At 51.0% G+C, this 27262-nt stretch overlaps 1 protein-coding gene across 5 annotated transcripts in view; it reads right to left on the bottom strand.

The window, feature by feature from the left end:
* Positions 1–1596: 1596 nt before the first annotated feature.
* The window catches only part of Iqce (IQ motif containing E), a 43900-nt gene continuing 18234 nt past the window's right edge, over positions 1597–27262 (bottom strand). For 3 of the 5 annotated variants that reach the window (XM_052754201.1, XM_052754204.1, XM_052754203.1), the window contains 13 exons: positions 25510–25673; positions 24432–24487; positions 22925–23157; positions 19731–19835; positions 19054–19144; positions 13024–13215; positions 11523–11546; positions 9303–9413; positions 8818–8945; positions 8003–8100; positions 6518–6628; positions 4059–4289; positions 1597–3552 (listed from right to left, as the gene is read on the bottom strand). In XM_052754201.1, the coding sequence (XP_052610161.1) occupies positions 3425–3552; positions 4059–4289; positions 6518–6628; positions 8003–8100; positions 8818–8945; positions 9303–9413; positions 11523–11546; positions 13024–13215; positions 19054–19144; positions 19731–19835; positions 22925–23157; positions 24432–24487; positions 25510–25673 (1672 nt within the window). In that variant the 3' untranslated portion in view covers positions 1597–3424. The remainder of the gene's footprint in view (positions 3553–4058; positions 4290–6517; positions 6629–8002; positions 8101–8817; positions 8946–9302; positions 9414–11522; positions 11547–13023; positions 13216–19053; positions 19145–19730; positions 19836–22924; positions 23158–24431; positions 24488–25509; positions 25674–27262) is intronic. The other 2 variants (XM_052754202.1, XM_052754205.1) reach the window with 1 other exon arrangement.

Genomic DNA, 27262 nt, shown 5'->3' with positions numbered 1-27262 from the left:
GCACACAGTCCACACTCCCCTCGTCGGGAGACAAAAATAGACATTTATCAGACAATACAGCCAGCACCTGCAGTCAGGGTCGCTCAGTCAGTCCTTCCTCGGCAGTGAAACAGACCCACAAAAAGCTCCCACTGCACTACGGGACTTTATACAAAGACCAGGCATGGGGTCCTGGCCATTTCTGCTCAGTCACCAGGAGGTTTAGAGGGACTGTGCTCTGGGTGGCTTCTGACCAAGTCCCCTTTCAATGCTGCATGCCCGTGATGACACTACACCAAGAATGCACTACAGGGGCTGGTGGTGTGGCTCAGTAGAAGAGCACCTGCCTAGCTCCCACCAGGGCTTGGGGTCCATCTCTAGCGCCACACAAAGCTCCCTATAGTCCGATTCTGCTCCCTCCAGGTTTGCTCCCCATCCACTCAGTTCACTGCTGCCTGGTTTACTGGTTTGGGGAAGTCTGGCTTGTACCAGCCCCTCTCTGCACTTCCTTCTCAGCTGTATCTGGTGGGTGGAGGTGAAGCAAGGGCAACAGAGGACTGTGGTGTTTCCTAGATCTTGCTTTTTCACTGGGATGACATCTTCAGGACGGCGACCCCAGTCTGTTTCTGGCTTCTGAGCCAGAGGCATCCTCTTCCCCCAGTCATGGGTAAGAGGAACACCATCCCAGAGGGTCCCTGCAAGCACTGTGTCCCAAGCCCCGCTGGCTTCCTGTACACTCTCCAGAGACCCCAAGGCCTCTAGCCAGCACCTTCTTGGTGTGAACAGCACCTTCACCTTTCCAGCTTTCCACACAGGTGGACTGCAGCAGGGCAGGGTCAGCAGGTCGGCTGCTGTTCACGGGGTGGAGTCATGTTCTAACTTTTCGTGTTAGAGTTTGAGCGGGTCACGAAGAAAGCACGGGTTCTTCCAAAGCTGGAAGACCTACCAGCCGCCAGGGAAGTCTCACAGCTGCTCTTTTAAGCTCAGGGTGATGTGGAGGTGTTGCCATGGAAATAAGGGCACAGTGACATCACTTACCAAGCTCAAGGGCACACACCTGAGCCCGCTTGGTTCTGATTGCTGAGGTCTGAGGTCCCTTCCTTCTGGAAAGGTCTCCACTCCTAGTCTCCTCCAGGGATGAATTTCACTGCTTCTTACGACCCCACTTAAGAGTCCACAGACCACAACTGGCTGGGTCCCGGACCAATCATACTCTCAGCAGGGTTGGCCCGGCCCACAGCCACTGGCAATTGGCCTACAGCTCACCCCGCCCAGTCTCCGCAGTTTTGGCTTTGCCAATGGCCCTAGCTGGCCAGCCAGGTGCTGGGGGACTTGTGCCTCGGAAACCAAGCCAAGCACAAGGAGTCTGTCTTATAGATCAGGCGGGGTTCAAAGCTCTACTGACTGGCTGGACTCCCAGTTCCTACATTCACTCCTGGAGAAGCCAGCAGTTCTCAGTACTGTCCCTAGGCCCCATATGGGTTACCCCCCACCCAGGTGCTGTTTCAGACCAGCCAGGGGCAGTCTGCTGTAGCAATGGGGCCTGGGTGGGGAGCACAGGACACAGAACACTAGCCAAACACAGAGGCTTGAGGCACTGTCATTTACCGAGGTAGCTCCAAGGCAGGGTTTACCTTTAATAGATTAGCTGCAAAGGGCAGGAGGTTTATAGTTTCCTGTTCTCAGAAAACTCAAGTGCAGAGGCTGATCTTGACCTCACTGCCCGCTGGCCAGGCTGGGTGCACAGGTCAGCCTCTGTACAGACCCTGCCCCTTCTCCTGAGGTGGGAGCAGCCGAGTGAAGACACCCATTCTGCATCCCCTGCCAGAACTCCTGACTGCTCACTCTCAGAACACTCAATGGACAAATGGCCGCTATTAAAGAAGAGGGGACAGAGTAGCCATAAAAAGGACCGCTGGCCTCAAGGAAGGTACAGGCACACGAGGGCCACCTGTAGCCATCTTTTGGTGCCTTAATGGGCAGGTCTGACACTTCAAGTGGTGGCATCAATCACAGGAAACACCCCGAGTTGTGGTAGAGGCAGACAGATCTAGAGGGCTCCAGCTGACTGCCATGTTTATACAAGCACATCAGTTCATGGGGAAGAAACTAACTTGGCAGACAGCCCACGGTGCCTAAAGACTGAGGCAGCCAGGGTCCCCCTGCTGGAGAGAAGGGCTAGGCAGCAGTGCCTGCTCCCATCACAGTGTTAGGGGCACTTCCCCTCCCTGGGGCAAGCTGGCAAAGTTGGGCTCCTCCTTCCTGGTCTCCTGCCACCAAGCCCAGCTCCCGTCCTGAGGTTCCCACGCCCAGCCTGCTGTGTGCAGCATCACACAGGTGTTTTGTGGAGGATGCCAGGACTAAATGGTCCTAAGGGCAAACCTCTTGGTGTTCCCACTGGTCTAGTCCAAGAAGGAACCTTCTAGCATTAGGTTTTTTCCTGAGACAAAAACCAGTCCTATGGGGCCAGGAAGTGCCATCACTAGTGATCTATGGAGCCCACCGGCAGCCAGTCCCACAGGCACTCTGACAGGGAAGGGAGACTTGGGCTACATGGAGCCTGGATACCCCTAACACTGTCCAAGCCCAAAGCCCCTCTTTCTCACCCACTGACAGCAGCTAATTTCACAAACAAGGGGCCAACATCTCAAGGTGGCATTGGTGGCCTGCGGATGCCTCTGCACACCCAGGTGACAAGGCTGTCCCCAGGTCCACATTGGAATCTGTTCATCCCTGAGACTTATCTCCTCGGGGATGGTGGGCTGCCTCCTGGCCCTGCTCTCTGCCTTGTCTCTGGGTGACCTGTGGATCTGTCCTCTCGCAGCCTCTCAACAGCTGCTGTGCCACTCCAGGTGACAATGTGCCACTCCATGCGACACTGCTGGCTGCTCTTCCAAGAGTTCATCCTCTCAGGGGGACGGAGGTGGTGGGGATAAGAGAAAGGGGAGCAAGGAGCCCATGGGACAGGGGCTTGGTTGGAGACCCTGATGTCCAAGGCTTCTTGCTGACTGTGATATGATTGCATTCTGCTGTGGGGACAGGAGACTTGATTGGGTGACGTGTAAGGCACTGGGCAGCACAGGACAAAGAAGGCCGCATCTCAGTGGCAGCTGACAGTGCCAAGGTCAAGGGCAGGTGGTAGACTTTGCAAGAGTTCTTGTCTTGGCAGGACTCCCTGCTGACCTGATTTGGGGTGGGCACTGGAAACACATGGGCTGCAACCAGAGATGGAAGTGGGAGGCGGCTGTCCGCCCTCCCCAGAGAGCAGCGTAGAGCCACCAGGGTCCCTCAAAGGCATAGGCACAAGACACAAGAAAACCGATGGCTGAGGTGTTCCCGAGGCAGGGCTCTTTCCCTAGCAAGATAGGTCATCTTCTCAAATTCAGTTAGCGAGTCCTCTAACCTGTCCCCACAGCCACCTCACCAGGAGGCAATGACTGGGGTCCTAGAATGGGGAGGGGCTTTTCTTCCTGGGCAGAAATGGTGAAAAGATAATGTCATCTGAGTCATCGGAGCTGACATCCTCCACAGGTGGTGGCGACAGGGGCTGCAGTCCTGAGGAAGAGGACGCCACTGAAATGAACCAGAGAGGGAGGTCAGCCACGTAGAGTCGGTCACACGGTATAGACAGCTGTGAGCTGGCATGCAAGACTGAAGCCCCAACCACACAGCCAAGGCCCCCTTCAGAGCCCACCGCACACCACTCCAGAGCCTCTTGCCAGCTCCCACTCTGTGACGGTCTGGCAGCTGCCGACATGAAAACACATGCAGGTCTGGTGCGGTGGTGCACACCTGTAATCCCAGCACTCGGCCAGCCGACCGAGGAGGAGGAGGGAGGAGGAGGAGGAGGAGGAGGAGGAGATCACAAATTTGAGGCTAGACTGGGCTATACGGTGAGTTTGAGGTTAGCCTGGACTACGCAGCAAGATTAGCTCAGAAACTGAAAACATGCAAAGGGAATCAGGACCGAGTGGCCATTGTGTATAAGCAGGTCCTGGCTGAAGGGGCTCTGGGTTGCCTGCCCTGTCTGGTGAGGAGCCAGGATGAGGCAGAGGGGACAGAAGGACAGAGGGACGTACCCAGGGATGGCTGAGCACTTCCAGCACTGCTGCTCCTTCCATCACACACATTCAAGCACAACACATCCTTCACACTGGACCGAGGCACAGCCTCCAGACCGGATGGGGACAGACAGTCCCAATGGCCACCCTGCGGGGAGGCAGGAACTGAGGGTTGTGAGGAGGGCGCAGGATCAACAGCAGTGGCCTCTTTCAGCTCCTCCTTGGCACAGAGTGTCACTCTTATTGCTCCTAAAGGGGGGAAATGAAAGGTTACTAATTTGAGATTTAAAAAGAGGGTCTCTCTGCTGTTTGATGCTGTATTGCCCCCTCCCCTCCCCCACCTCTTCACAGGAGGCCTCCCATGGGTACTGGGGATCTGAACTCAGGTCCTCATGCTTGTATGTAAGCGCTTCACCCACAGACACACTTCCCTGAAGCTTTCTTCTCCCTACCTGTTTCCTTATTAGTCTTTGAGATAGGGTCTTGCCATGTAACCCTGGCTAGCCTTAACTTATGATCCTCCTGCCTCAGCCTCTAGATTCCTGGGATTTTAGCCTGTAGCCCTAAGTTCTATTTTCCTTTTCTTCCTCCTTCCTTCCTCTCTCCTCTTGCCCTTTCTCATGTCTTTTTTCCTCACCTCTCCTCTTAAAAAAAGGTTATTTTCTGTGTATAGGTGATTTGCTGCATGAATGTCTGTGCACCAGATGTGTGCAGAGCCTGCAGAAGCTAGTGTGTGTGTGTGTGGAATTGGATCCTCTGGAACTACAGTTACAGACAGTTGTGAGCCACCATGTGGACACTGAGAACTGAATCCAGGCCCTCAGCAAGAATAGCCAGTGCTCTTAACCAATGAGCCATCTTTCCAAGCCCCTTCCTTCCTTTTATGAGACAGTCTCATGTAACTCAGACTAGCCTCAAAGCCACTTTTTATGTGGCTGCAGCTGGCCTGCAATAGCTCATCCTCTTCCCTTTGCTAGGACTGAAGGCAGGCTCTGCATAGTCAAGGCCTGGGTGTGGCTGTGATGCCTGTAATCCCAGCATGTGGGAGGCAGAAGCAGGAAGATGGTCAGGTAAAGGCCCCTCACTCTGGGCTAGTGAGATCCTGTCTTAACAACCAATCGGTCAATGAGCACCCCAACACATCGGCTCAAACAAGGGTGTCATTCACTTTTCTCACATGGATGCATATTCCGGGGGTCAGTGCCCAGTGAGCAGTGGATGGATGCTTCTGGGCCAGTCTACACAGGTGGGTAAACCTGCCACTTTAAATTACATTTGACAAGGGGAAAAAAGGGCAGCATAAATACACTTTTCAGCCCTGACCAAATAATTTAAAGGTCAGCAGACACTGGACCTGGTGAGATCAGCACAGACAGCTTTTTAGAGAATAGTCCAAAGCCTTTGGAGGCCTGGGGATTGCAGGCTTTGGGATTCCGGTGTCTGTGTGCCTGCCTTCTCTGAAATCCGAGGGCTTCTGTCTTGGCTCACTGCACTTTGCAGACAAGGGTCTGGAGAGAACAGCAGAGCTCATGGTTCTGTAGCTCTGACACAGCTTGGAAAGTGACAGCTGAAGTGGATGTAGGACTTTCAAATGTGACAATATGTTAAGCATTGTGTCGCATGTTGGTCTACGATGCCCAACTCTATCCCATGAAGGGCTGAGAATGTGTCAATGGTAGAGCATCCCTTACTGTGGGGCTGGGGTGAGGTTCAGTGATAGAGTCCCCACCTAGAGGGAGAGCACCTGCCTAAAGTCCCCCAGTGAGGGGCTGGGGTGTGGCTCAGTGGTAGAGCACCTGCCTAGAATCCCCCAGTGAGAGGCTGGGGTGTGGCTCATTGGTAGAGCACCTGCCTAGAATCCCCCAGTGGGGGGCTGGGGTGTGGCTCAGTGGTAGAACACCTGCCTAGAATCCCCCAGTGAGGGGCTGGAGTGTGGCTCAGTGGTAGAGCCCCTGCCTAGAATCCCCCAGTGAGGGGCTGGGTGTGTGGCTCAGTGGTAGAGCACCTGCCTAGAATCCCCCAGTGCGGGGCTGAGGTGTGACTCAGTGGTAGATCCTCTGCCTAGAATCCCCCAGTGAGGGGCTGGGATGTGGCTCAGTGGTAGAGCACCTGCCTAGAATCCCCAGTGAGGGGTTGGGGTGTGGCTCAGTGGTAGAGCACCTGCCTAGAATCCCCCAGTGAGGGGCTGGGGTGTGACTCAGTGGTAGAGTCCCTGCCTAGAATCCCCCAGTGAGGGGCTTGCATGTGGCTCAGCAGATCATTTCTCTAGTATGTACAAGGCCTTGGGTACCATCTCCAGCACCTCAAAGAAAACAAAAACAGTAGGGAGAGCTACTAGAGAAGGCCATCCAGCCATGGTCTCTGGGTGAGGTTGGAGTCAGAGTCATAGCCTTGTCTTCACTGTGTGCCTCTACTGCCAATGGAGTCGCGGACTGCTCAGGAAGGTGCTGCCCTGGCCACCACTACCACACATGTACCTGAATAGAGCTGCAGGGCTGCTGGCTCTTCGGCCTCCTCTTCGGCCTCCTCTTCGGCCTCGGCAGCCTTCCCACAGCTCTCCTCGATGTCCTTCCCTGAAGGACCCCATTCTGTATAAGACATGTCAGTTCTGGGCAGGACCAGCCAACCCACCCACCGTCCCAGCAGCCACCCACCCACCGTCCCAGCAGCCAGCACTTTTCTGACCTTGCCAGCCTTCCTTAGTTCCACCTGTGACACCCAGGGGCTCAGCTCCCTGGGGTGTCACATGCCTGCACAGAATCTCGGCTGAACTTCTCTATTTAACATGACCCAAGTCCTTCCTCATCCTCACTGATGCCAGTCACAGTGGGCCACTGCTGCAGCTAAGGCAGGAGTTGTAGGCGCAGTCCCAGCAGCAGAACCAACGCATGGCAGTAAGACTGCTGGGCTGTCCACCCAGCTCTCTACTCAGGAGAAGAGATGCCCCATAGGCAGGGGCCTACAGGGAGCTTATCTCAGCATGAGCCAGACCTCATAGCTGGGGACAGAGTCTGCCTGTGCCCGGACTTGATTTGTATGAGTACACGTGTACCTGCTGTATATATATGTGTGTGTGTGTGTGTGTGTGTGTGTGTGTACGTGTTTGTGTGTAGGTAAGAAGTCAGAGTTAGTCTTAGGTATCATTTCTCAGGTGCTGTTAACTTTGTCTTTTATTTCTTGAGACAAGGCCTCTCGCTGGCCAGGAACTTGATGATTTGGCTAAGCAGGCCAGTCAGTGAGCCCCAGGGACGTTCCTGTCTCTACCTCTCCAGCACTGACATTATAAGCACGCATCACCATGCCCATGGGTTTTTCAATGTGAGGCCTGGGAATTGAACCCTGTTCCTTTACCTTGAGTCAGCCTGGGGCTTCTTTACCCAATGCTTGTTGTTGTTTTCTCTTATTGCTGTGTTTATTAATTTATTTTAGAGACAGGGTTTCTCTGTGTGGCTCTGGCTGTCCAGGGACTCGCTTTGTAGACCAGGCTGGCCCCAAACTCACAGAGATCCACCTGAAGGCCCATGGCTGAAGAAATAAAAGCCAGAGGCCGGGCGGTGGTGGCACACGCCTTTAATCCCAGCACTCGGGAGGCAGAGGTAGGCGGGTCTCTGTGAGTTCGAGGCCAGCCTGGGCTACCAAGTGAGTTCCAGGAACAGTGCAAAGCTACACAGAGAAACCCTGTCTTGAAAGACCAAAAAAAGAAAAGAAATACAAGCCAGAAAAGCTCTGACTGCATGGCTTGGGGGTACGGAGGACACAGGGCCCACACCACTGCCGTCACTGATGCAGTCCACTGGCTCAAACCCCAGCTGTAGCTCCAGCAGCAATGGAGGAGAGGGAGTCTCTGGTCTCCTGGCAGAGGCAGTTGACAGTGGGGACTTGCATTCTTACCCAGCCGCCTTTTGCCTTAACCCTTGCAGGGCCACCTCCCCCTTGTGGCAGAACCAACTGAATGAAATTACCAGGAGAAGCTGCAAGGGAGGGTGGGGAGACGGATCCGGAGGGCGGGGATGAGACAGCTTCCCTCTGAGAGGCAGCGATCCCTCGGCAGCACTTGGCACTGGAAGACAGAAAGCTCTGGCTGAGCCAGGGGCTGGACAACAGAGCGTCCTGGCCTGCTTGCCACGGCAATCTGATCATGGCCAGCAGCCACTTCCGTAAGTGAAACACCGAGCAAGTGTGCCTAGGGCCTTGACAATGCTGTCCTCAAAGTCCATGCCTTTGGTTCACGTCTAAGGCCCTGCTGAACTCAGGGTGCTCAGTGCTCAATCTTTTTTTCGAGACAGGGTTTTTCCTGTGTAACAGCCTAGGCTGTCTTGGAACTTGATCTGTAGACCAGGCTGGCCTCTAACTCACAGAGATCCTCCTACCTCAGCCTCCTGAGTGCTGGGATTACAGGTGTGTATCACTGTGCCAAATTACACTTTTCTTTAAAAAGGGACAGTACGTGAGCCCAAGCCCACAATGCCCACATACTTACAGGCCCTGTTCCACCTGATGTCCACACACCTCCTTGCTTCCCCCATCATGGAGACATGTTCTAGGAGGGTCTTCTCAGGATGGCAAGAGCTTACAGCCCAGCCAATACCCAAAGTGAAGCTAGAATATCCCTGAAGGCCTACCAGTTGCTATGGTGAACTACCAGGCCATGACTAATACAGCAAGTGTCATAACAACACATCATTATGAACCCCACTGGAGCCCTGGCTAGCCCCCAAATGGGTGCCTCCTAGACCCCAAAGTAACACAGCAGAGAGGTGCCTGTGGCCCCACTTACATGAACCTGGCCTGGGCCAGGTATCCCCGGAGGATGGACTGGATGACAACGATGGCCTCCTCTTGTGCTGGGCTGTCTTCAGGCGGGGTGACAGGGCTTGGGACATGGGGTGTGGGAGAGCTCTGCAGCTAATGACAACAGGAGGGAGACCTGTCTGGGGCCACCCTGCTGTCTCCAAATGCAGCATGCAAGTATCTGGGGCAGGAGGGGTGGGGGCTTTCCAGATGTACCCCCAACAATGCTCCTCATCAGCCACTCCAGTCACTGTGAGGCCTGCTAGTTCTACACTCAAGGCTAAACCAGCCCAGCATGTGTCAAAGGGGCCACCGCAGGGCTGTCCCACCATGGGATGGGTGGAGCACCAGGCACATCTGCCCAGCCAGGAAGACTAGAAGGCTGCACAGGGCTTGAGAGTCCTCTGCTGAAGATGAGTAAGGGGCTGAAGAGGGGTCGAGCAGCTGGTATCCATCCACCCAGACGGTTACCTGGTTGGGAGGGCCCGGCAGGCTGGGAGGCCTGGAGTCTGGGGCTTTGCTGCGTAACAGCTTTGAACGAGCTAGGTGTCCCCTGAAGGCCGCCTGGAGCACAGTTGCTGCCTGATGGGAAAGAGTGAAGGACTTAGTTTCTTGAAGATGGTACTGAGTGGAGATGAAAGGCAAATGGAGAAAACTCCTCTTACCGCTGTATAACCAGGGGCATGTCCCAGTGCCTTCCCTCTGCCTCCTAACCCCACACGCTGGCACATGCTGACTGCCGCAGCAAACAAACCAATCCCGAACACAGTCACACCAGCTGCTAATATTAGTTCAGACTTGGCACACTGTTTTGGCTTTTTGAGTCAGGGTCTTGCTATGTGGCTGTGGAAGACCTCAAATGTGTGCCGAACCTCCTGTTTCTGCCTCCTGAGTGCTGGGATTACAGGTGTATGCCAGTGCCTGTCTTCCAGACTTCACACACTGGCGTGTCTTCAAGCAGGGTTGAAGTGTTCCGTTTACTTCCTTTCACACACATTCTCCAGTCACAAATGCTACAGAAAGATCTTTTCTGTGTTAAGTGTTGGCAACTGAGCCCCGGGCCTTGTGCATGCTGGGTAAAAACTCTACCACTGAGCCACACCCCAGCCCCTCACTGGGGGATTCTAGGCAGATATGATGCCATGAAGTTTCTAGCCACACCTGCTCTTCTTAGCTCTTAGAGTGTGACAACCCTGTACACAACAGCCAATGAACTGAAGGGCAGTAACTGAGGCCAGAGACATCCAGCCCCTAATGTGGGCTGAATTCTGGCCCAGGCTGTATGTTAGAACACCTAACAGCTGGACAGTGTCCAGGCGGAAACCCAGCCCAGGTAAGCTAATCTAATTGGGAAACCACAAAGCAAGAATGGACATCTGGGCAGGAAGAAGCCACAGGAAGAGTGCTTGATAGTACAGGCCTGTTATCTCAACTACGTAAGACTGAAGCAAGAGAAAGAGAATCACAAGTTCAGGGCCAGCCTGGAAAATGTGGCCAAACTGTCTCAAAATAAAAACACAGGGAGGACTGCAAGCATGGTTTAGAAATAGAACACCTGCCCAGAATCCCCCAGTGAGGGGCTGGGGTGGGGCTCAGTGGTAGAGCACCTGCCCAGAATCCCCCAGTGAGGGGCTGGGGTGTGACTCAGTGGTAGAGCACCTGCCCAGAATCCCCCAGTGAGGGGCTGGGGTGTGGCTCAGTGGTAGAGCACCTGCCCAGAATCCCCCAGTGAGGGGCTGGGGTATAGTTCAGTGGTAGAGCTCCTGCCTAGAATCCCCCAGTGAGGGGCTGGGGTGTGGCTCTGTGGTGGAGCCACATCTAGCATGCAGGAAGCCCCAATAACAAATAACAGTCTCTTATTTTCACGGCCACCAGAACCTGCTTCTCCTTCTTCCCCGCTCTCTTGTTGGGACAAGCCTACTGTCCTTCCCCATGTGTCCCATGGGGACAGCTGGGCTGCAGGATGGCAGCTCTAGTCCTCAGACCACCTCAGTTCTCCCTGCTTTATAGCATGTGTATCGTGGCATCTGTGGCTGAGCACGTGGGATTGTTCAACTCCAAACTGAAGTGGGAGTGGAGGAAAGAGTGAGCAAGTGAAGTTTAAAATGTGAAGTTACTCAGGTGTTCATTTTAGCTTCCGTTACTAGTGTATTTTAGACTTTGTGCCTGAGTTTGAATTCATTTCCCGAAAGTCAGGACTTAGGGAAATGCCTTTAACTATCCCTTGGATGGGCTGGAGAGATGGCTCAGAAGTTAGGAGCACTTTCTGTACAAGCATTAGGAACTGAATTTGAATCCCCTCACACCTCCATAGAATGAGGTGTGGCCACATGTGCCTGTAACCCATCACACTAGGGGCAGATACAGAGGCAGCCAGGTGTGGCCACATGTGCCTGTAACCCATCACACTAGGGGCAGATACAGAGGCAGCCAGGTGTGGCCAGATGTGCCTGTAACCCAGCACACCAGGGGTAGATACAGAGGCAGCCAGCCTAGCTTCAGGTTCAGTGGGGGACCCTGTCTCAAGAGGATAAGGCCAAAAGTAATGAAGCAGCTCCCGCCTTCCTCTGACCTCCACTCACATCAGCATCCCTTACACAAGTGCATACACCCCTCCCCCACTACTCCCAGGTTACTTTACACCACAGTAAAAAGGGGTGTTTGGACCCGGGTGCAATTGAGCTGGCTTACCTCATCCAAAGCTGCTTTTCTTTTCTGAAATAAGGAAATCGAGAAATGAATTAATGGGAGCGGAGTAAAGTCTCCCAGGTTTCCATTCCTTAGAAGAATGTCCCCCTTAGTATATGTGACAGTTAATCTTCACTGTCAACCTGACTGACTTAGATCTGCCATGACAACACACCTGTGGGTGTGTCTGTGCGAGGCTTTCCAGATTGAGTTAACGGGTGGGAAGACTCACCCTAAGTGTGGGGGTGCCAGCCCACGGGCTGGGGTCCTGACCTGCACAGGCAGGAGAGTGGAGCTGAGCATGGAGTTCTGTCTCTCTGCTGCCTGACTGTGCGCATGACGGGACCAGGCGCCTCACTCACGCTCCTGGTGCCATGACGTGACCGACACAGACTGTGAACCCAATCTACCCTGTCCTTGATAGTTCTGACACAGCAGCAGGAAGAGCAGCTGACCCTGTACACTTGCGGTGCAGTGACGGATTCTGTGACGTTTCTGTTCAAGTTCATCACGCACTGTGATGGTGATTGCCACTCTCAGCCTGTCCTGCATCTACCCCAGTTTGTACTCCTCCATCTGCGACAGCCAACAAGGGCAGGACGGGGGCACAGACGGCTGACTCTGATGGCAAGGTCGAGGTGGGGCATGGGAGCCTCCCTTGCCAGAAAACAATGACATGCTCAGGAAGACGACAGCCACAAAGGCCAGAGCAAAGGGGCTCTCGTGACCATATTTGGGCCAATATTAAAGCGAATAATGATTGCGACTAACTTTTAAAATCGTTCAATAAGATAGCGATGTTCTAAAATAGAAGGTGGTGATGGTGTCATGGGCCGATGAGGATGCTGGACTAAAGTCTATCAAATTGTGCCAACAGGCAAATTGTGTACTATGTGAATTATTTGTCAATAAAGGTTTTATAAAACGTAAAAAGAAAATGATTCAATAAATGAAAGAATCTGAGCTCATATTAACTCTCTTCCCAAGAGGGATACAGGGAGGGGTTCCTGTGTTCTGCTAGAAGGATCATCATCCAACAATTCCATGCTCTGAAACTGTTATCTGCCTAGAAAAGAAGGCTTGCCCTGTCTCCTCAGGAGCACCCGGATCCATGTCCAATGCTGAGCAACTGCTACTTACACCAGGGAAACTGACTGATGAAAGACGGAACTACAAACAGTCCTGTGGCTACCCCAGATGGCCGAAGCTAGGTTACTGGACTGTTACTAGTTTGTTTTTAGAGATGGTCTCATGTGGCTTAGGCTGACCTTGAACTCCCGATCCTCTTTGGTACTGGGATTATAAGCATACATCACCTCTCCTTTCAAGGTGCCAGCACCTGCAACTCCACCTTCTTCGAGTCAACCCACTCTAAGCACCAATGGGTGACTGGTGGTGTGGGTGGGTGGGTGAAGGCACTGAGTGGATGTGCAGAACCCACTGGGTAATGGAGCACACCAACACCAGATGTTCTCTGCAGCTGGAAATGGACCAGGAAGCTCACCTTGTGTCTGTGGGCCTTCCACTGGGCCTGCAGGGTTCTGATGGCGGCCTCTCTCCTCTCTTCAGAGCACGGGGTTGGGGGCTGGGAGCCACCTCCCTCGCTGGCACTGTTGTGGGAATTGGGCTCATTGTCGTTGTCTGGCTTGGAGTGCCTGCTGCTGCAGGGTGATGGTACATGGAGCTCTAGGTGAGCCTGCAGGAAATGAAAAGGGGTCAGTGGCATTAGTGATGTCAGCAGCGGGCAGCGGACAGGATATTAACCAGGATATTACAGGCCTTGCTCATCAGACAGTAGACTTAATAAAACCAAGTCTGAGCCCGGTGCGGTGGCGGTCTTTTTTGGGGCTCTTTTTAAAGATTGATGCAGTATGATAAAAGTGGGATTTGGGAGATTGAAGTGGAGATATTTCCAGTGTGGTTTCTGATAGGAAGAGGACCTGAACTATTGAAATGCTGCTGACTTCTAGGTAGTGCTCTTGAAATCTACCCACCAGGGCTCGTCTCAATACAATTAACATCACTGGAGTATTTTTCCTCATGTCAAAAGGCTGGTCAGGGCTGGAGAGATAGCACGGTCCGAAAGGGGCTTGCCACACAGCATGAGGCCCCAAGTTTGCTCCTCAGCACCGTGTAAAGAGTCAGGCGTGGTGGCATTTTGGCACCAGAGAGGCAGAGACAAGGCAGGTCCCTGGGGCTTGCTGGCTGGCCAGGCTTACCTATTCCTCCACGTATACTTCACACACACACATTAAAGGCAGGTTCAATGGAGGAGTATGCTACCTAAACCGCCTTCCCGGCCACGTGAGAGATATGCATATGCACTAGGTGGCTGGCGCCACACTGTGTCAGTCAGTACTGAAACCAAGATTTTCATTTGCTCTACTTTAAGGTTTTGACATGTGTGGCCTGGCTGGCCCTGGACAGATGGGACAGACCCCAGGATGAGAAGGGTGTTCCAGTGAGGGAGGCTGCATAGGCAACTCACAGGCCCAGCCACACCCAACCCATCTCCTCTGTAATCTGCACACCCCAAGATAGTGTCTTTTCTTCTCAGTCACTCAGGACCAGGGACTGAGCAACTAGTATGCCCTGTGGCTTGGAGGTCACCACAGCTGTTCAAAGCAGCTGCCTTCACGCTGAGCCATGTGCTCCTCATGTCCTGTCCTGCCCACAGTGAAGGCCCTGGCTCTCTCTGCGATAGCTTCCTGCCCAAACTCATGCATCTCTTTTTAGCTTGTTCATTTACTGTGTGTGTAGGTTTGTGCATTGTTTGTGCATGGAGGCTGGAGGAGGCTCTCAGGTGTCCTGCCCTCTGCTCTGCTTTATTCTCTCAAGAAAAAAACCATCCCTCGCTGAATCTGCATCTAGACTGATAGCCAACTAGTCCCGGCTACCCTCCTTTCTTTGTCCTCGACACACCTTCATGCATGTAGAGTAAAAGTGTTATTACCTACCGAGGCATCTCCCCAGCCCTGAAGCTGGCCTTGAACTCTCCATCCTCCTGCCTCTGCCTCCTGAGTGTTAGGATCACAGGCCTGCACCACTATGCATGGCCCATGAAGATTTATTTATTATGCATTCACATATCAGGTCCTTCTGAGCAAAGAGTGGCACAGGAGTTCTGCCCCCAATGCACCCGTTTCCACCTGTGCTTGCGTCCGCTGTGACACAATGGGACAGATCACACGGGGATACACTCTAATTCCTGGAACTGAAGGTGTCAACAGCCTGGAGAACAAGGACCACAGGGCCTCTTCCTGACCTCTGGAGTTGGAGAATACCCAGGTGACATTCACAACCACAAAGCCTCCCCTGAATGACAGCAAGTCCTGAGACTTCCATGAAAAAGAGGAGGCCTGATGTCACAGGCCTGTAATTCCAGCATTCAAGAAGTTGAGGCAGGAGATGGTAAATTCAAGGTACCAGCCTAGGTAACTTGGCAAGACCCCATCTCAAAATAAAACATAATAAGAAGGCTAGGAATATAGTTTCGTGGTAAAGCATCTGCCTAGAATCCCTCAGCGAGGGGCAGGGGTGTAACTCAGTGGTAGAGCACCTGCCTAAAATCCCCCAGTGAGGAGCTGGAGTGTGGCTCAGTGGTAGAGTCCTGCCTATAATCCCCCAGTGAGAGGCTGGGGTGTGGCTCAGGGGCAGAGCACCTGCCTAGAATCCCCCAGTGAGAGTCGGGTGATGTGGCTCAGTGGTAGAGCACCTGCCTAGAATTCCCCAGTGAGGGGCTGGGGTGTGGCTCAGTGGTAGAGCACCTGCCTAGAATCCTCCAGTGAGGGGCTGGGATGTGGCTCTGTGGTGGAGCACCTGCCTAGAATCCCCCGTGAGGGGCTGAGGTGTGGCTTAGTGGTAGAGCACCTGCCTAGACACCCCCAGTGAGGGGCTGGGGTGTGGCTCAGTGGTAGAGCACCTGCCTAGAATCCCCCAGTGAGGGGCTGGGGAGTGGCTCAGTGGTAGAGCACCTGCCTAGAATCCCCCAGTGAGGGGCTGGGGTGTGGCTCTGTGGTGGAGCACCTGTTGCAAAATATTTGTTTAACTATGCAAAGATGTGTTACATTTGTTTATGTTGCAGAATAACTTTAACTATGTAAAAATGTGTTGTATTTCTTTAACTATGTAAAGATGTGTTGCTGTTTTACCTTGCCTGCCTAAGGGACCTGACTGGTCTAATAAAAAGCTGAATGGCCAATAGCAAGGGAGGAAGTATAGGTGATACTTCCGGGTAGGGAGAGTAAGTAGGAGGAGGAATTTAGGCTTGAGAGAAGACAGAAAAAGAGACTCCAGGGAGACACCAGGCAGGGGCCAGCCAGACATGGAGGAAGCAGGAAAGTAGGACATACAGAATGAAAGAAAGGTAAAAAGCCCAGAGGCAAAATGTAGATGAAGAGAAACAGGCTAAATTAAGTTAAAAGAGCTGGTGGACAAAGCCTAAACTAAGGCTGAACATTAACGAACTAACGATAAGCTTCCAAGTCATGATTTGGGGGCTGGCAGTCCAAGAAAGCCTGCTATATTTGGTGCCCAATGTGGGGTCTGAATTTCCACATAGGGCCTGCGAAAGCTGAAAAAAAAAAAAGAGATAAAAAGAAAACAACAACAACAAAAAACCCCAACACATCTTCCTAGCAGCCTGGTGCTCTTAGCATACAGGGGTGCGGCAAGTACCTGAGCAGCTGGCATGTTAATTAAAAATGATAAGCTGAGTAAAAACGCCTGCCATAGTGTGGGTGCCAACTTCCTAGAGCTGGGCAGTGAAGTGCAGCTCCCGTTAAACACAGCTCTTGGCCAGGCCTACAGGGCTTAAAGATCAGCTCCCACAGTCCTGCGCAGGGCAGAGCCAGCTGCCAGTGCCAAGCCGTGTGGTGAGTGGTCAGAGAATGCTACAGGTGCACAGTAAAGCAGGTCCAGACAGAAAAAAACCTTTAAACAGGCTACAGTGTGTCAAAAAAATGTGTGTGGGTGCTAAGAAAATGGGTATAGATAGTCATAGGAAAAAAATAAGTTTAAAAATAATAAAGTCTTTAAAGAGAGAGTAAAGTAATATAAAGGAAAACAGCCACGTAAAGATGGGAAATACTCAGGGAGTCTGGATCCTGTATGGTGTTGTATTGACTATGAATTATTTGAATGCTGATGAATGAATGACAGCTGTGGAGAGACACTGGACTGTAAAAAGAACTGCTGAATTAAACCAGTCTAGATACTTTAGAGATGTCTTAACTTCAAAATGGAATTCAGAAAGTGTATTACATTCGGGGAGAGGTTATGCTTTTGTTTCCACAGGAAACAAAGGCTGTAGATTTGTTCAAGGTTGATAGAGATCAGGTTTGATGCGGGAGACCTCCTGAAAATCTTGGCTACAGATATAAAGAAATAAACCAAGAAAAACTACAAGACAGGTGACATATATACTGATTCTTCTGCATGGGAACAGTTCTGAGACTGGACAACAAATGTTACAACTAGTTTTCCCAGGTCTTGACCATTATTTCAATTTTCTCAGGGTTCCATAAAGATGCCATTGCCCTCAGACAACAGGATGTAGTCTAGAGGACACAATGCCCACATTCCTAAGAGGTAGGGTGGGTGTTTTTTGGTCATTCGGTGGGTTATGGATGTTTGTCATTGTTTAGGGGGGCATGTAGTAATATAGGATAAAAAGACAACTATTAACCTAAAATATCTTACATTGGAATGGATTTTGGTATATTGATACAAATGTAAAGTTACTTTTGTTATACTGTATGTATATTTCTACTTGTTTGGAGTATTGTGCTTATGCAGCTCATTTAAAAACATAATGTATAATTAAGAAATGCAGGTTAGTAGTTAGTCATCTATCACAATCAAACTTGTAAGACGGGCAGTGGTGGCAGATGCCTTTAATCCCAGCGCTTGGGAGGCAGAGCCAGGCAGATTCTCTGTGAGATCCAGGACAGGCACCAAAACTACACAGAGAAACCCTGTCTCAAAAAACAAAACAAAACAAAACAAAACAAAAAAAAAACAAAAACAAAAAACCACAATCAAACTTGTAGTCATGTTAGATATGTTTTCAAGGTTAAATAGATATATTTTAGACAGGTGATCTTCAAATGCTTCAGAGACCTACAGGATACGGCACTTAAGATGTTTAATAACCTAAGGCTTTTCACAATAGCAAGACACATCTGCTCCTGGCGGCACCAATCTACTTCATAAAAGGATGATAGGTGTCTAAGAACCTCCATATGGAGTTTGCTTTCATTATGGCAAAGTTAGTCACTGGGCAAGAAACTGCCTTTGCCTCGACTGCTGATAGTATATTGTACAAACTGGACAAGAAGGACATAAAGGAAAGACGACTGCTGAACTTTGCCAAGACAAGGTGGAACAGTCCTTCAAAATTCCTGCTTCACAGAAAAGTCTGTCAGATAGTCTAGGCCTGTAGGCTGAAGATGGATGCCCCAACACTACAGAGGAACCTTGGGTGACTTTCTAGGCAGACAGCTGCTTCTGTCATTTCTGTAGTTTTGGAAGTTGCTTGCTCTGCACTTCTGTTAACTCAGGTAATACTATATACTTCCTGGGTCTCTGATGGAGTGAAGACGAGATGGTTATATATGTATTTTTTGTTACCAAATTCAGAAAAGAAACTTACATAAGAGATGTAAAATTTATAAGGTTGAGAAACATAAAAGCTTAAATTGTTTATCTAAAAATGTTTTGAGGTCTAAAAAGATAATTTTGGGTTGGTAATGCAAGTTAGGATAGAAAATAAATTAGGCTCACAACTTTGGACTCAACCAGATTGGATAGATAATGGAGTATTTTCTCTGAATTTGCCAAATGCAAATGGACTGAATATTGTAAATGTAATTCTTACTTGATAATTGTTTTTATTGTATATAGTCTTACTACGTAAAAGCTAAAATCTTTCTTTTTATTTAGACAAAAAGGGAGAAGCACCTGCCTAGAATCCCCCAGTGAGGGGCTGGGATGTGGCTCAGTGGTAGAGCACCTGCCTAGAATCCCCCAGTGAGGGGCTGGAGTGTGGCTCAGTGGTAGAGCACCTGTCTAGAATCCCCCAGTGAGGGGCTGGGGTGTGTCTCAGTGGTAGAGCACCTGCCTAGAATCCCCAGTGAGGGGCTGGGGTGTGGCTAAGTGGTACAGTACTGCCTAGTATATATAAAGCTCTGGGTTCTATCCAGCCCTACAAAAACAAATACAGGGGTACAGAAGACAGGGAGGTTGCAGCAAGGTACCTGCCCAGGCAGCATGTTCTGGAACTCACATCTATGCAGATTAGGAGTGGGCTATTCCTCCTTCCTTTCTGGTCTTCTTGCCTCCTCAGAGCTGCACCTATCCTGTCCAAACTGCCTAAGACCCAAGGCCACCTGAGGCATCTACACATACCATCCGGGTTATGGAGCTCATTAGGGCAAGTGACAGGTGGTGGATCATGGAGAAGCGGCATGTTAAGACAATGGTGACAAGCCCCATCCATGCCTAAAGTCGAGGGAACAACACAGCCCTGTGGTACCTCATGAGTGCCTGCTGTGGTGGAGTCTCTCTCTTGTCTCTTAGCTTCTTCCAGCTCTTGACACTTGGTGGTGAGGGCTTCAATTTCCTCTCTGCAGTGCAAAGGGAAAAGATGACCCTTAGTCGTCATCTGGTGGGAAAACTGTCCTATGGTGGTCCGGGCAGTGCTGCGTAGGGACAGACCACAGGAACCGGCTTCTGGTAACTGATGGTCACCAGCAACGTCACTGTAGGGCTTTCCAAACTGTCACCTGTGTTGTGAGAGCCTGTTCAAGGGCAGGGCTGAGGATACACCAAGTATCATCAGAGTTGGAAAAGGGGTCTGTGGTAAAGGGCTTGCCTAGCATGCAGGAAGTCCTGGGGTCCATTCTAGTACTACACAGAACAGCATGGGAGCACACACTGGTAATCTTGGCATTTGGAAGGTGGAAGAAGAATAAGAAGGTCATTCTTGGCTACAATAAGTTCAAAGTCAGAGTCGGGTACATGAAACCCTGTCACACAACAAACCGGGGCATCCCAGTGTGAGGATACACGCTTGTGATCTCAGCAAATGTGGTTCTGACAATTGAGTGGCTGAAGCTGCAAAGTTGCAAACTGAGGCCAGTTTGCACTATACAGTGAGATCCTGTACAAAAACATGAAGTCAAAACACTACTGAATAACCAGTGGACTTACCTCAAAGCCTGCTCCTGCTCCCGTCTCTCCTTCTCGCCCTCCCTGGCCATCTCCAGCTCCTTCTCCAAGTCGATCTTGGCCTGTAGCAGCTTATTCATCTCCACACTGAGAGACACAAGCAGACATTTCCATGATCACTAGACTATCCCACCCAAGGCTAGCACAGCTGAAGGATGCTTCACGGACCATGTCACCCTGCTTCCTTCCCTAGGCACTGAATCTACACAGGCCCTTGGTCCTGAGGACAGTGCCAGGCACCTCTGGAGGTGCTGACTGTGCTGCAGACATCACTGAAGAGGGACTGCCACAGGATGGGGTCAACATGAGCAAAAACAGGTATGGTTCTACTCCGAGACAGAGACCTCAACATGACAGAGGACAGTCAAGCGACACAACACCTTCCTCGGTGCAGTATCTGGACCCAGGAAGGACCTGCTCTGCTCTGGCTTAGCCTGGGGCACTGCTGACACCAAGCCCTGGGGCAGGAGCATGCACCAAGGTATGGGTGGCACCACGTCACATACTCAGCCCTGATGACGCGGTCTGAAACTCAGTCCTGCCACTTACTTCCGGTGACCCCACTTCTCCAGGTCCCGGCTCATTTCCACATTAAATGACCTCCTCCTCGAGTGTGCAGCAGGGTGACTGTCACATAGCAAGGTGTGAACTACAGCTCCCACACCTATGCTAGACAGTAAGAAACTTTTAAAAAGACATGCTTTGTTTTATGTGTATGAATGTTTTGCCTCATGTATCGGCATCATGTGCAAGACCAGAAGAGCATGTCAGATTCCCTGGAACTGGAGTTATGGAATGTTATGAGCTGCTGTGTGGATGCTGGGAATGGAACCCAGGTCCTCTGCAAGAGCAACAAGTATTCTAAATCACGGAGACATCTCTCCCATCCCCCTGTGTTAAACATTTCACAGGGGTGGCCAATTAGAACATCTGTAATTGTGCAGAGTTGGAATGTTACAGGTCCAAAGCCAAGTTATCTGAAACCTGTTAGTCCTAAACAGCCATTCATGCCCACCTCTGTGTCCTACCTAACATCCATGTGACTTTTAGGCAAATCCTTTGAGAAGGTATAAGTAGACCTCTGGTTTCCACCAACCCAAAGGCTAAGAATGTCCCCAGGGTGGGCAGTGGTGGTGAACGCCTTTAATCTCAGCACTCGGGAGGCAGAGGCAGGTGGAGCTCTGTGAGTTCGAGGCCAGCCTGGTCTACAAAGTGAGTTCCAGGACAGGCTCCAAAGCTACACAGAGAAACCCTGTCTCGAAAAAAAAAAAAAAAACCCAAAGAACAAACAAACAAACAAAACCAACAAAACAAAACAAACAAAAAGAATGTCCCTAGACAGCACCTGAAGCCTTAGTGGAGATTTCCCCACTCCACTGTACCCACCTACCTGTGGCTTCCACCAGTGTATTCTAAATCACCCTGACTTAGGACTTTCTTTGTTCTGTTATTTTAAATCTTCATGAAACTGCTACCACGGTGGAGCACGATATTTGAGATAACTACAGAATAAACTGTTAACCCCCTTGGGGTGAGAACTGTGGTTTTTTTATTGTTTTGTTTTGCAGCAATGACAGCTTGATAGAAAATGCAGAAGGCACTTCAAAATGACCAACATGATTTAAATTATTTCTATATATACTGTGTATGAGCATGCGCACTTGCACATGTGGAGGCCAGAGGAAAATTGGGCGAGCTGGTTCTCTCTCCCCACCAGGTGGGTCCGGGATCTAAGTCAGGCCATCAGGCTTGGTAGCAAGTTCCTTTATCTGCTCTCAGGCCCACCATCATGATTTAAAAATCTTTCCACGAAATGCTGTTTTTTACAAGGAACTCACCATCAATTCTCATCAATGCATATGAAATTGGCCATGAGGCAAGTAGGGACCCTGCTCTGTACATGGGTCACAATTTGCAGGGTTTGGCAGCCCTGAACCTTTACATTTTTTACCTTCTCCCAACCCCATGGTTCTAGGGCTTGAATTTAAGGTGGCCCACATGCTAAGCAAGTTCTGTACCATGGTTACATCCATTATATCCCACAAGCTAGGCAAGTACTGACACTGAATTACATCCCACATGCTAGGCAAGTACTGACACTGAATTACATCCCACATGCTAGGCAAGTACTGTACACTGAATTACATCCCATATGCTAGGCAAGTACTGTACACTGAATTACATCCCACATGCTAGGCAAGTACTGTACACTGAATTATATCCCACATGCTAGGCAAGTACTGTACACTGAATTACATCCCACATGCTAGGCAAGTACTGTACACTGAATTACATCCCACATGCTAGGCAAGTACTGTACACTGAATTACATCCCACATGCTAGGCAAGTACTGTACACTGAATTACATCCCACATGCTAGGCAAGTACTGTACACTGAATCACATCCCCAGACCTTGGGTTTTTGAGTTTCGCTATGTAGCCAGGCTTACATCAAACTCGAGATCCTCCTGCTCAGCCCCCCTTGTATTGGGATTACAGGCACATGCTATACCTGGCAAAATCTGCTTCTTTACCTAACTTCCCATCCTAACCTCTCCAGCTGAACGAGGCTGCAATCCTAACTAGCTCCTGGGAGGGTGGGACCTGAGACTCCTGCATCCCCAACCAGCTCCCAGGCAGTCAGGGCTAAGGTCTTCAATCCCAGTCAGCTCCTGAGTGGGACCAAAAATTTAGCATCCCTAGCCAGCTCATGGGTGGGCAGAAGCCGAGGCCCTGCATCTCCCAACCAGCTCTCAAATGGACAGGGCCTGAGCGGGCAGGGCTCGAGACCCTAACCTCTCAATCAGGCCCTGCTAGGGTGGGGGTGTGCTTGGGAGAAGGGGAGAGGAAGGGACAAGGCCTGCATTCCCAACCAGCATTCCGGTGGGTGGGGGCCCCGGGACTTCCCAGGGGGGCGGTAAGTAGGTGTTTCTTCCCATACCATCTTTCCAGGTGGATGGGGCCTGAGGCCCTTCACCTCCAACAGCTTTCAAGGTGGGCAGGGCTGGTGGCCTTGGTCACAGTTTTATCACAGCAATTTAAAAGTAACTAAGACACAGAGGCTAGCCTTGACCTTGTGATCTTGCCGCCTCCACCCCTCCAGGTGCTGAGACTGTGGTAGGGGTGTGAGCGCTGTGAAAAGGGATGTGCTAACTCCTCCAGGCCGGGCACTTACCCCTTCTCCAACAGCTGTGCCTCCAGTGCGCTCCTCTCCCCCTTCAGGATCCTCACGGTTCCTTGGAGATGCTCCTGGTCCTCAGACGGATCCTCCTCTTTGGGCTGGTCCTCTTTGGACTGGTCCTCTTTCGACTGCTTTTGCACTGAGATATTGGATGAGGAGCGGACCAGGGGATTTGGCTTGACCAAATCTGAAGCAGATGGCTTTGGGCTTTCTGAAGAACTCATTTTCTGGAGGCAATGAAGGCATTTGTTAACATTACCTCTGTGAGATTCAGGGGCAGCCAATCTCCAGCATGTGGGAGAAGCTTCACTGTGGGGGCCAAGTCAGCAGGCTCCCTTCCCAGAAGCCAAGACCAAAGTGGAGAGTGCTGGCTAGGCCCAGAGGCAGGACTATGGGTCAGAACTACCAACACTCTACCATAAAGGTCACCAGGGAGGGAGGCAGGCAAGATGGATGCAGACATTGGAACTCGGGTATCTCCAGCCCTTGGGCTTGATGTTAAACAGGTCTAGTTCTGTCTGACAGTGACTCCTGTCGCCCTAGGCCTTTCCTACTGGGTCTCTGGATGCACCTGGTTTCCTGTTATTTCCCAGCATGCTTTACCTATAAAGTATTTTCACAACACAGGAACTTCTTTCCCTTTCTGCTTGGTCTGCTTTTCCACGTTTCCATTTGTCAGTACCTGCCTGTACTGAAAACATTCTCCCTCGGGCTTTGCACAGCTGTGCCAAACAACTGGGGTACTCTGGCCCACAACTTTTTCTTTCAATACTGGGCATGCAACCCATGCTAGGCAATCCTGCACCACCAAGTCATGCACCTAGCCTTCAACAGCAGATTCTAGGCAGGTGCTCTACCTCTGAGCCATACCCCAGCCTTTCACTGGAAGATTCTAGGCAGGTGCTCTACCTCTGAGCCACACGCCCATCTTCACTGTGGAGTCTAGGCAGGTGCTCTACCACTGAGTCATGGTCCTTGCCCCTACCTAGAGTCTAGGTAAGCAGTGTATCACTAAGTTATATCCCTGGCATTCTATCTCAAGATCCTAACAGGATGGACAGGTGCCCCAGAACCAGACTCCTCTGTGGGGCTGGTATGGGGCTGGGGGATGGGGAACTGCTAGCTAGCCTCCCATGTTTGCTGGTCACTAGTGGAGATGAAGAGATTGCTAAGAATTTGAGTATTATATGAAAGTTTGGGATTTGCAGATGTATGCGTGCACCAGGTTAGACACAGGCACTTCATGGTCTATGGCTACAGGAAGCCCAGGAATGGGTTCTTGGGCCTGGCCCTCTATAAAATGAGGGCTGTGAATGACCCAACGTCAAGTCTTGTCCAGACCTGCAGGAGTATTGTCTTTCCTGCGTATGTGGTCAGGCCTGCTGAGCACCCCTATTATATATGTTGAGTGACTTATCTCACTCTGCAACTCTGTATCCCCACTACATCACACAGAGGCCTTAGCCAGGCAGACCCTGATGAGACACTAGACCTGCCTTACCTTTTCCAACTCTGCAATGCGTCTTAGCAGCCGGGGCTTGCTCCAGTCCACGTAACCTAAGGAGGGCAATGGGGTTTACTCTTCCCAGACATGGACTCCCAGCCTCCCACTGCAGACTGACAGCCAAGCCACAGACACCAGAGGGGCAGGTGCTTGTCACCCGAGAGTTTCTTATCTCATGTGAGCCAGGCTGGCTTCGAACCTATATAATTGAGGACAACCTGGAACTTCTGATCTTTTTGCCTCCATCTCCTGTGTACTGAGATGCATGCTCTATCATGCCTGGTTTATGAGTTGATGGAGCTCGAACTTGGGGCTCCATGCACACTAGGCTACATCCCCAGCCCGATGATTTTCATTTTGCTAAACTCCAAATGCTAGTCTCACTCGTCACACCTCAGACACTCAAGGCCTGGCCTTCATGCGGTCACTCTGCCACTGCTGACCATGCGTTACTAGCTGTCCCTCATTACCTAACCTTCTAAAGGCCCCAGGCTTAAGACTCGGCTCTGCTCTTCTCTAGCGCCCATCTTGCAGGGTGCCATCACTTGAGTCTCTCTGCCAGGGACCAACACATCCAGTTCTCCAGCATGGCGGGTACCTGCCTCAGATCTCAACCACTCCCCCTCCCCAAAAGGTCACCTCTGTTGCCTCCATAGCTCAGACAAAAAGCCCTGGGGCCTATGGCCAGAAGTGCACCTCAGCAGTAGAGCCCTCCCCTGGTCCCCATTAGTCCTGGGTTCCATCCCTAGTATTGCAAAACAAAGCAACAGACCCAGAGCTTGCAGCTCTCCGATCCTCTCGTTTCTTGCAGGCCCCACATTCTAGAGCCCCAGAACCAATCTCTTCCTACATACCCACAGCCGCGGGCCCAGGCTACCTGGACTCTCCCTGGACCAGTGTGGAGCACCCGTCCTACTGACAAGCCCTTTGACACAGGTAAGGGGCTATGTCTGCTGTGAGGCCTGTGGCCAAGTTCTCCACGTTTGAATGGGGCCTGATTCCTATCTTTCACCACAGAATAAGACATGACCTGTCTCCTTGTGTCTCCCTCTGTGAGTGGCCTATGGGCAGCTACCCTTTATTTTGGAGACAGTGGGAGAATTGCTCAGCATGCGGTCCAGGTCCTCCTTCAGGCTCTGGTTCTCCTCTGTCAGCTCCTGCACACTCCGGGTCAAGTTCAGCAGGGCGCTGCTCATCTTCTTCTGCCTCTTCATACCCATCTTCTTCTCCAATATGGGCCTAGGGATAAGCAAGTGACAAGGTGAGGGTCACACTTCCAGACTGACTCACAAACATCTCAAGACAGGAACATGGCTTCTTCCCAGGTTCTGGCTTCTACACATGAGTATTAGTGAAATGGTAACTCCACTGACAGAATCAATTCCAGTTTTTATTTCACTTAATTGTTTTGACACAGGAATGCCAGGCAAGTGCTCTACCAACTGTTATATCCCCAGTGCCCCCCATTTTTGAAAATGGGTCTCCATATGTATCCCAGGTTGTCCTGGAACTCAGGATCCTCCTGCCTTCACCTCCTGAGTGTTGCTGTGATGTGGGTGTGTTACCAGGATGACCTCTGTTTTATTTTTTTTTTGTACTTTGTGCTGGAGTATAAAGTGGCCAAGGAGCAGGTTGGGGATGCAGCACAGTTGGGGGGAATGTTTACCCAGCACACAGGAGGCCTTAGGTTCCTTTCTCAGGACCACCATGTATTTATTTAAATATATACATACATAAATAAGGCACTAAAGTGCCAAGAACAGGGTGCCAAGCGCCGCCTAGTGTTCCAAGGCTGTGGTGCAGCTCTCTTGGCCTCTGGCTTAGTCCTAGAAAATCACTGTACAGTATAGTGAATCAATGATAGATATTACATTTCTTTAAAGAGAAACACACACACCACCAATCTCAGTATCTTCCTTGGTGAAAATTTAACAAATGAACACAGGGACCTAAGCCTGAATCTACTGCCCAGGACCAGTGTTTCAGTATTTACTAACTCAGTATCCCTGGAACGTCACAGGATACTTACTTCCTGCAAATAACAGAACTGACTTTATTTATCTGGTCTTTGTGTGTGTGCACATGTGTGTGCAGCGTATGTACATGTGTGCATGGGTACCGGGGCCAGAGAAGGACATCAGGTATCCTGCTCTGTCACTCTCCACCTTATTCCCTTGAGACGGGGTCTCTCCCTGAACCTGGAGCTAGGCTGGCAGCCAGCACGTCTCATGGATTGGATCTTTCTGCTGTATGATTCCTTGGTCCTCTGGACTCCCCACCCCGCCAGCACTGAGATTACAGTGCACATGCCAACATGCCTGGCTTTGTTTTGCACAACTGAATAGTGCTTTAGCATGCAGCTGCCTCCTCAGCCCTATATGGCTCTTTAAGAGAATGTTTTCCAGTGGCTGTCTGCAGTGACTGGGGGCAAAGGAGAAAAAGGACAGCTACACCTGGAGCTGGCAACTTATGTACAAGCCTGTGGTATGGATAGATTTGTTTTCTTTACACACACACACACACACACACACACACACACACACACACACACACGTCTGTGTGCAGGTGTCTGTGGAGGCCAGCGGCATCAGATCCCCCAGAGCCGAAGTTGAGGCACTGTAGGCTGCTGGGTGTGGGTACTAGGATGGTTGGCATTTTGGCCTTGTAGCATTTGGGAAAGATGGGTGCAGTCAACACAGTAAGGAGACCTCAACTTGGGAAAACATTATTATCAAAAGCAAAACAACAAAACAAAAAGCTTATTTCAAACAAGTAAGGCGGAGCCTGCTCTGAAAACCAGTGCTCTCCAGTTCTAGGCTGGAAGCTGC

Source organism: Peromyscus californicus, unplaced genomic scaffold, assembly GCF_007827085.1.
Source record: "Peromyscus californicus insignis strain IS unplaced genomic scaffold, ASM782708v3 Scaffold_2__1_contigs__length_46816999, whole genome shotgun sequence".
Classification (NCBI taxonomy): domain Eukaryota; kingdom Metazoa; phylum Chordata; class Mammalia; order Rodentia; family Cricetidae; genus Peromyscus; species Peromyscus californicus.
This window is presented reverse-complemented; position numbering and strand designations above follow the sequence as displayed.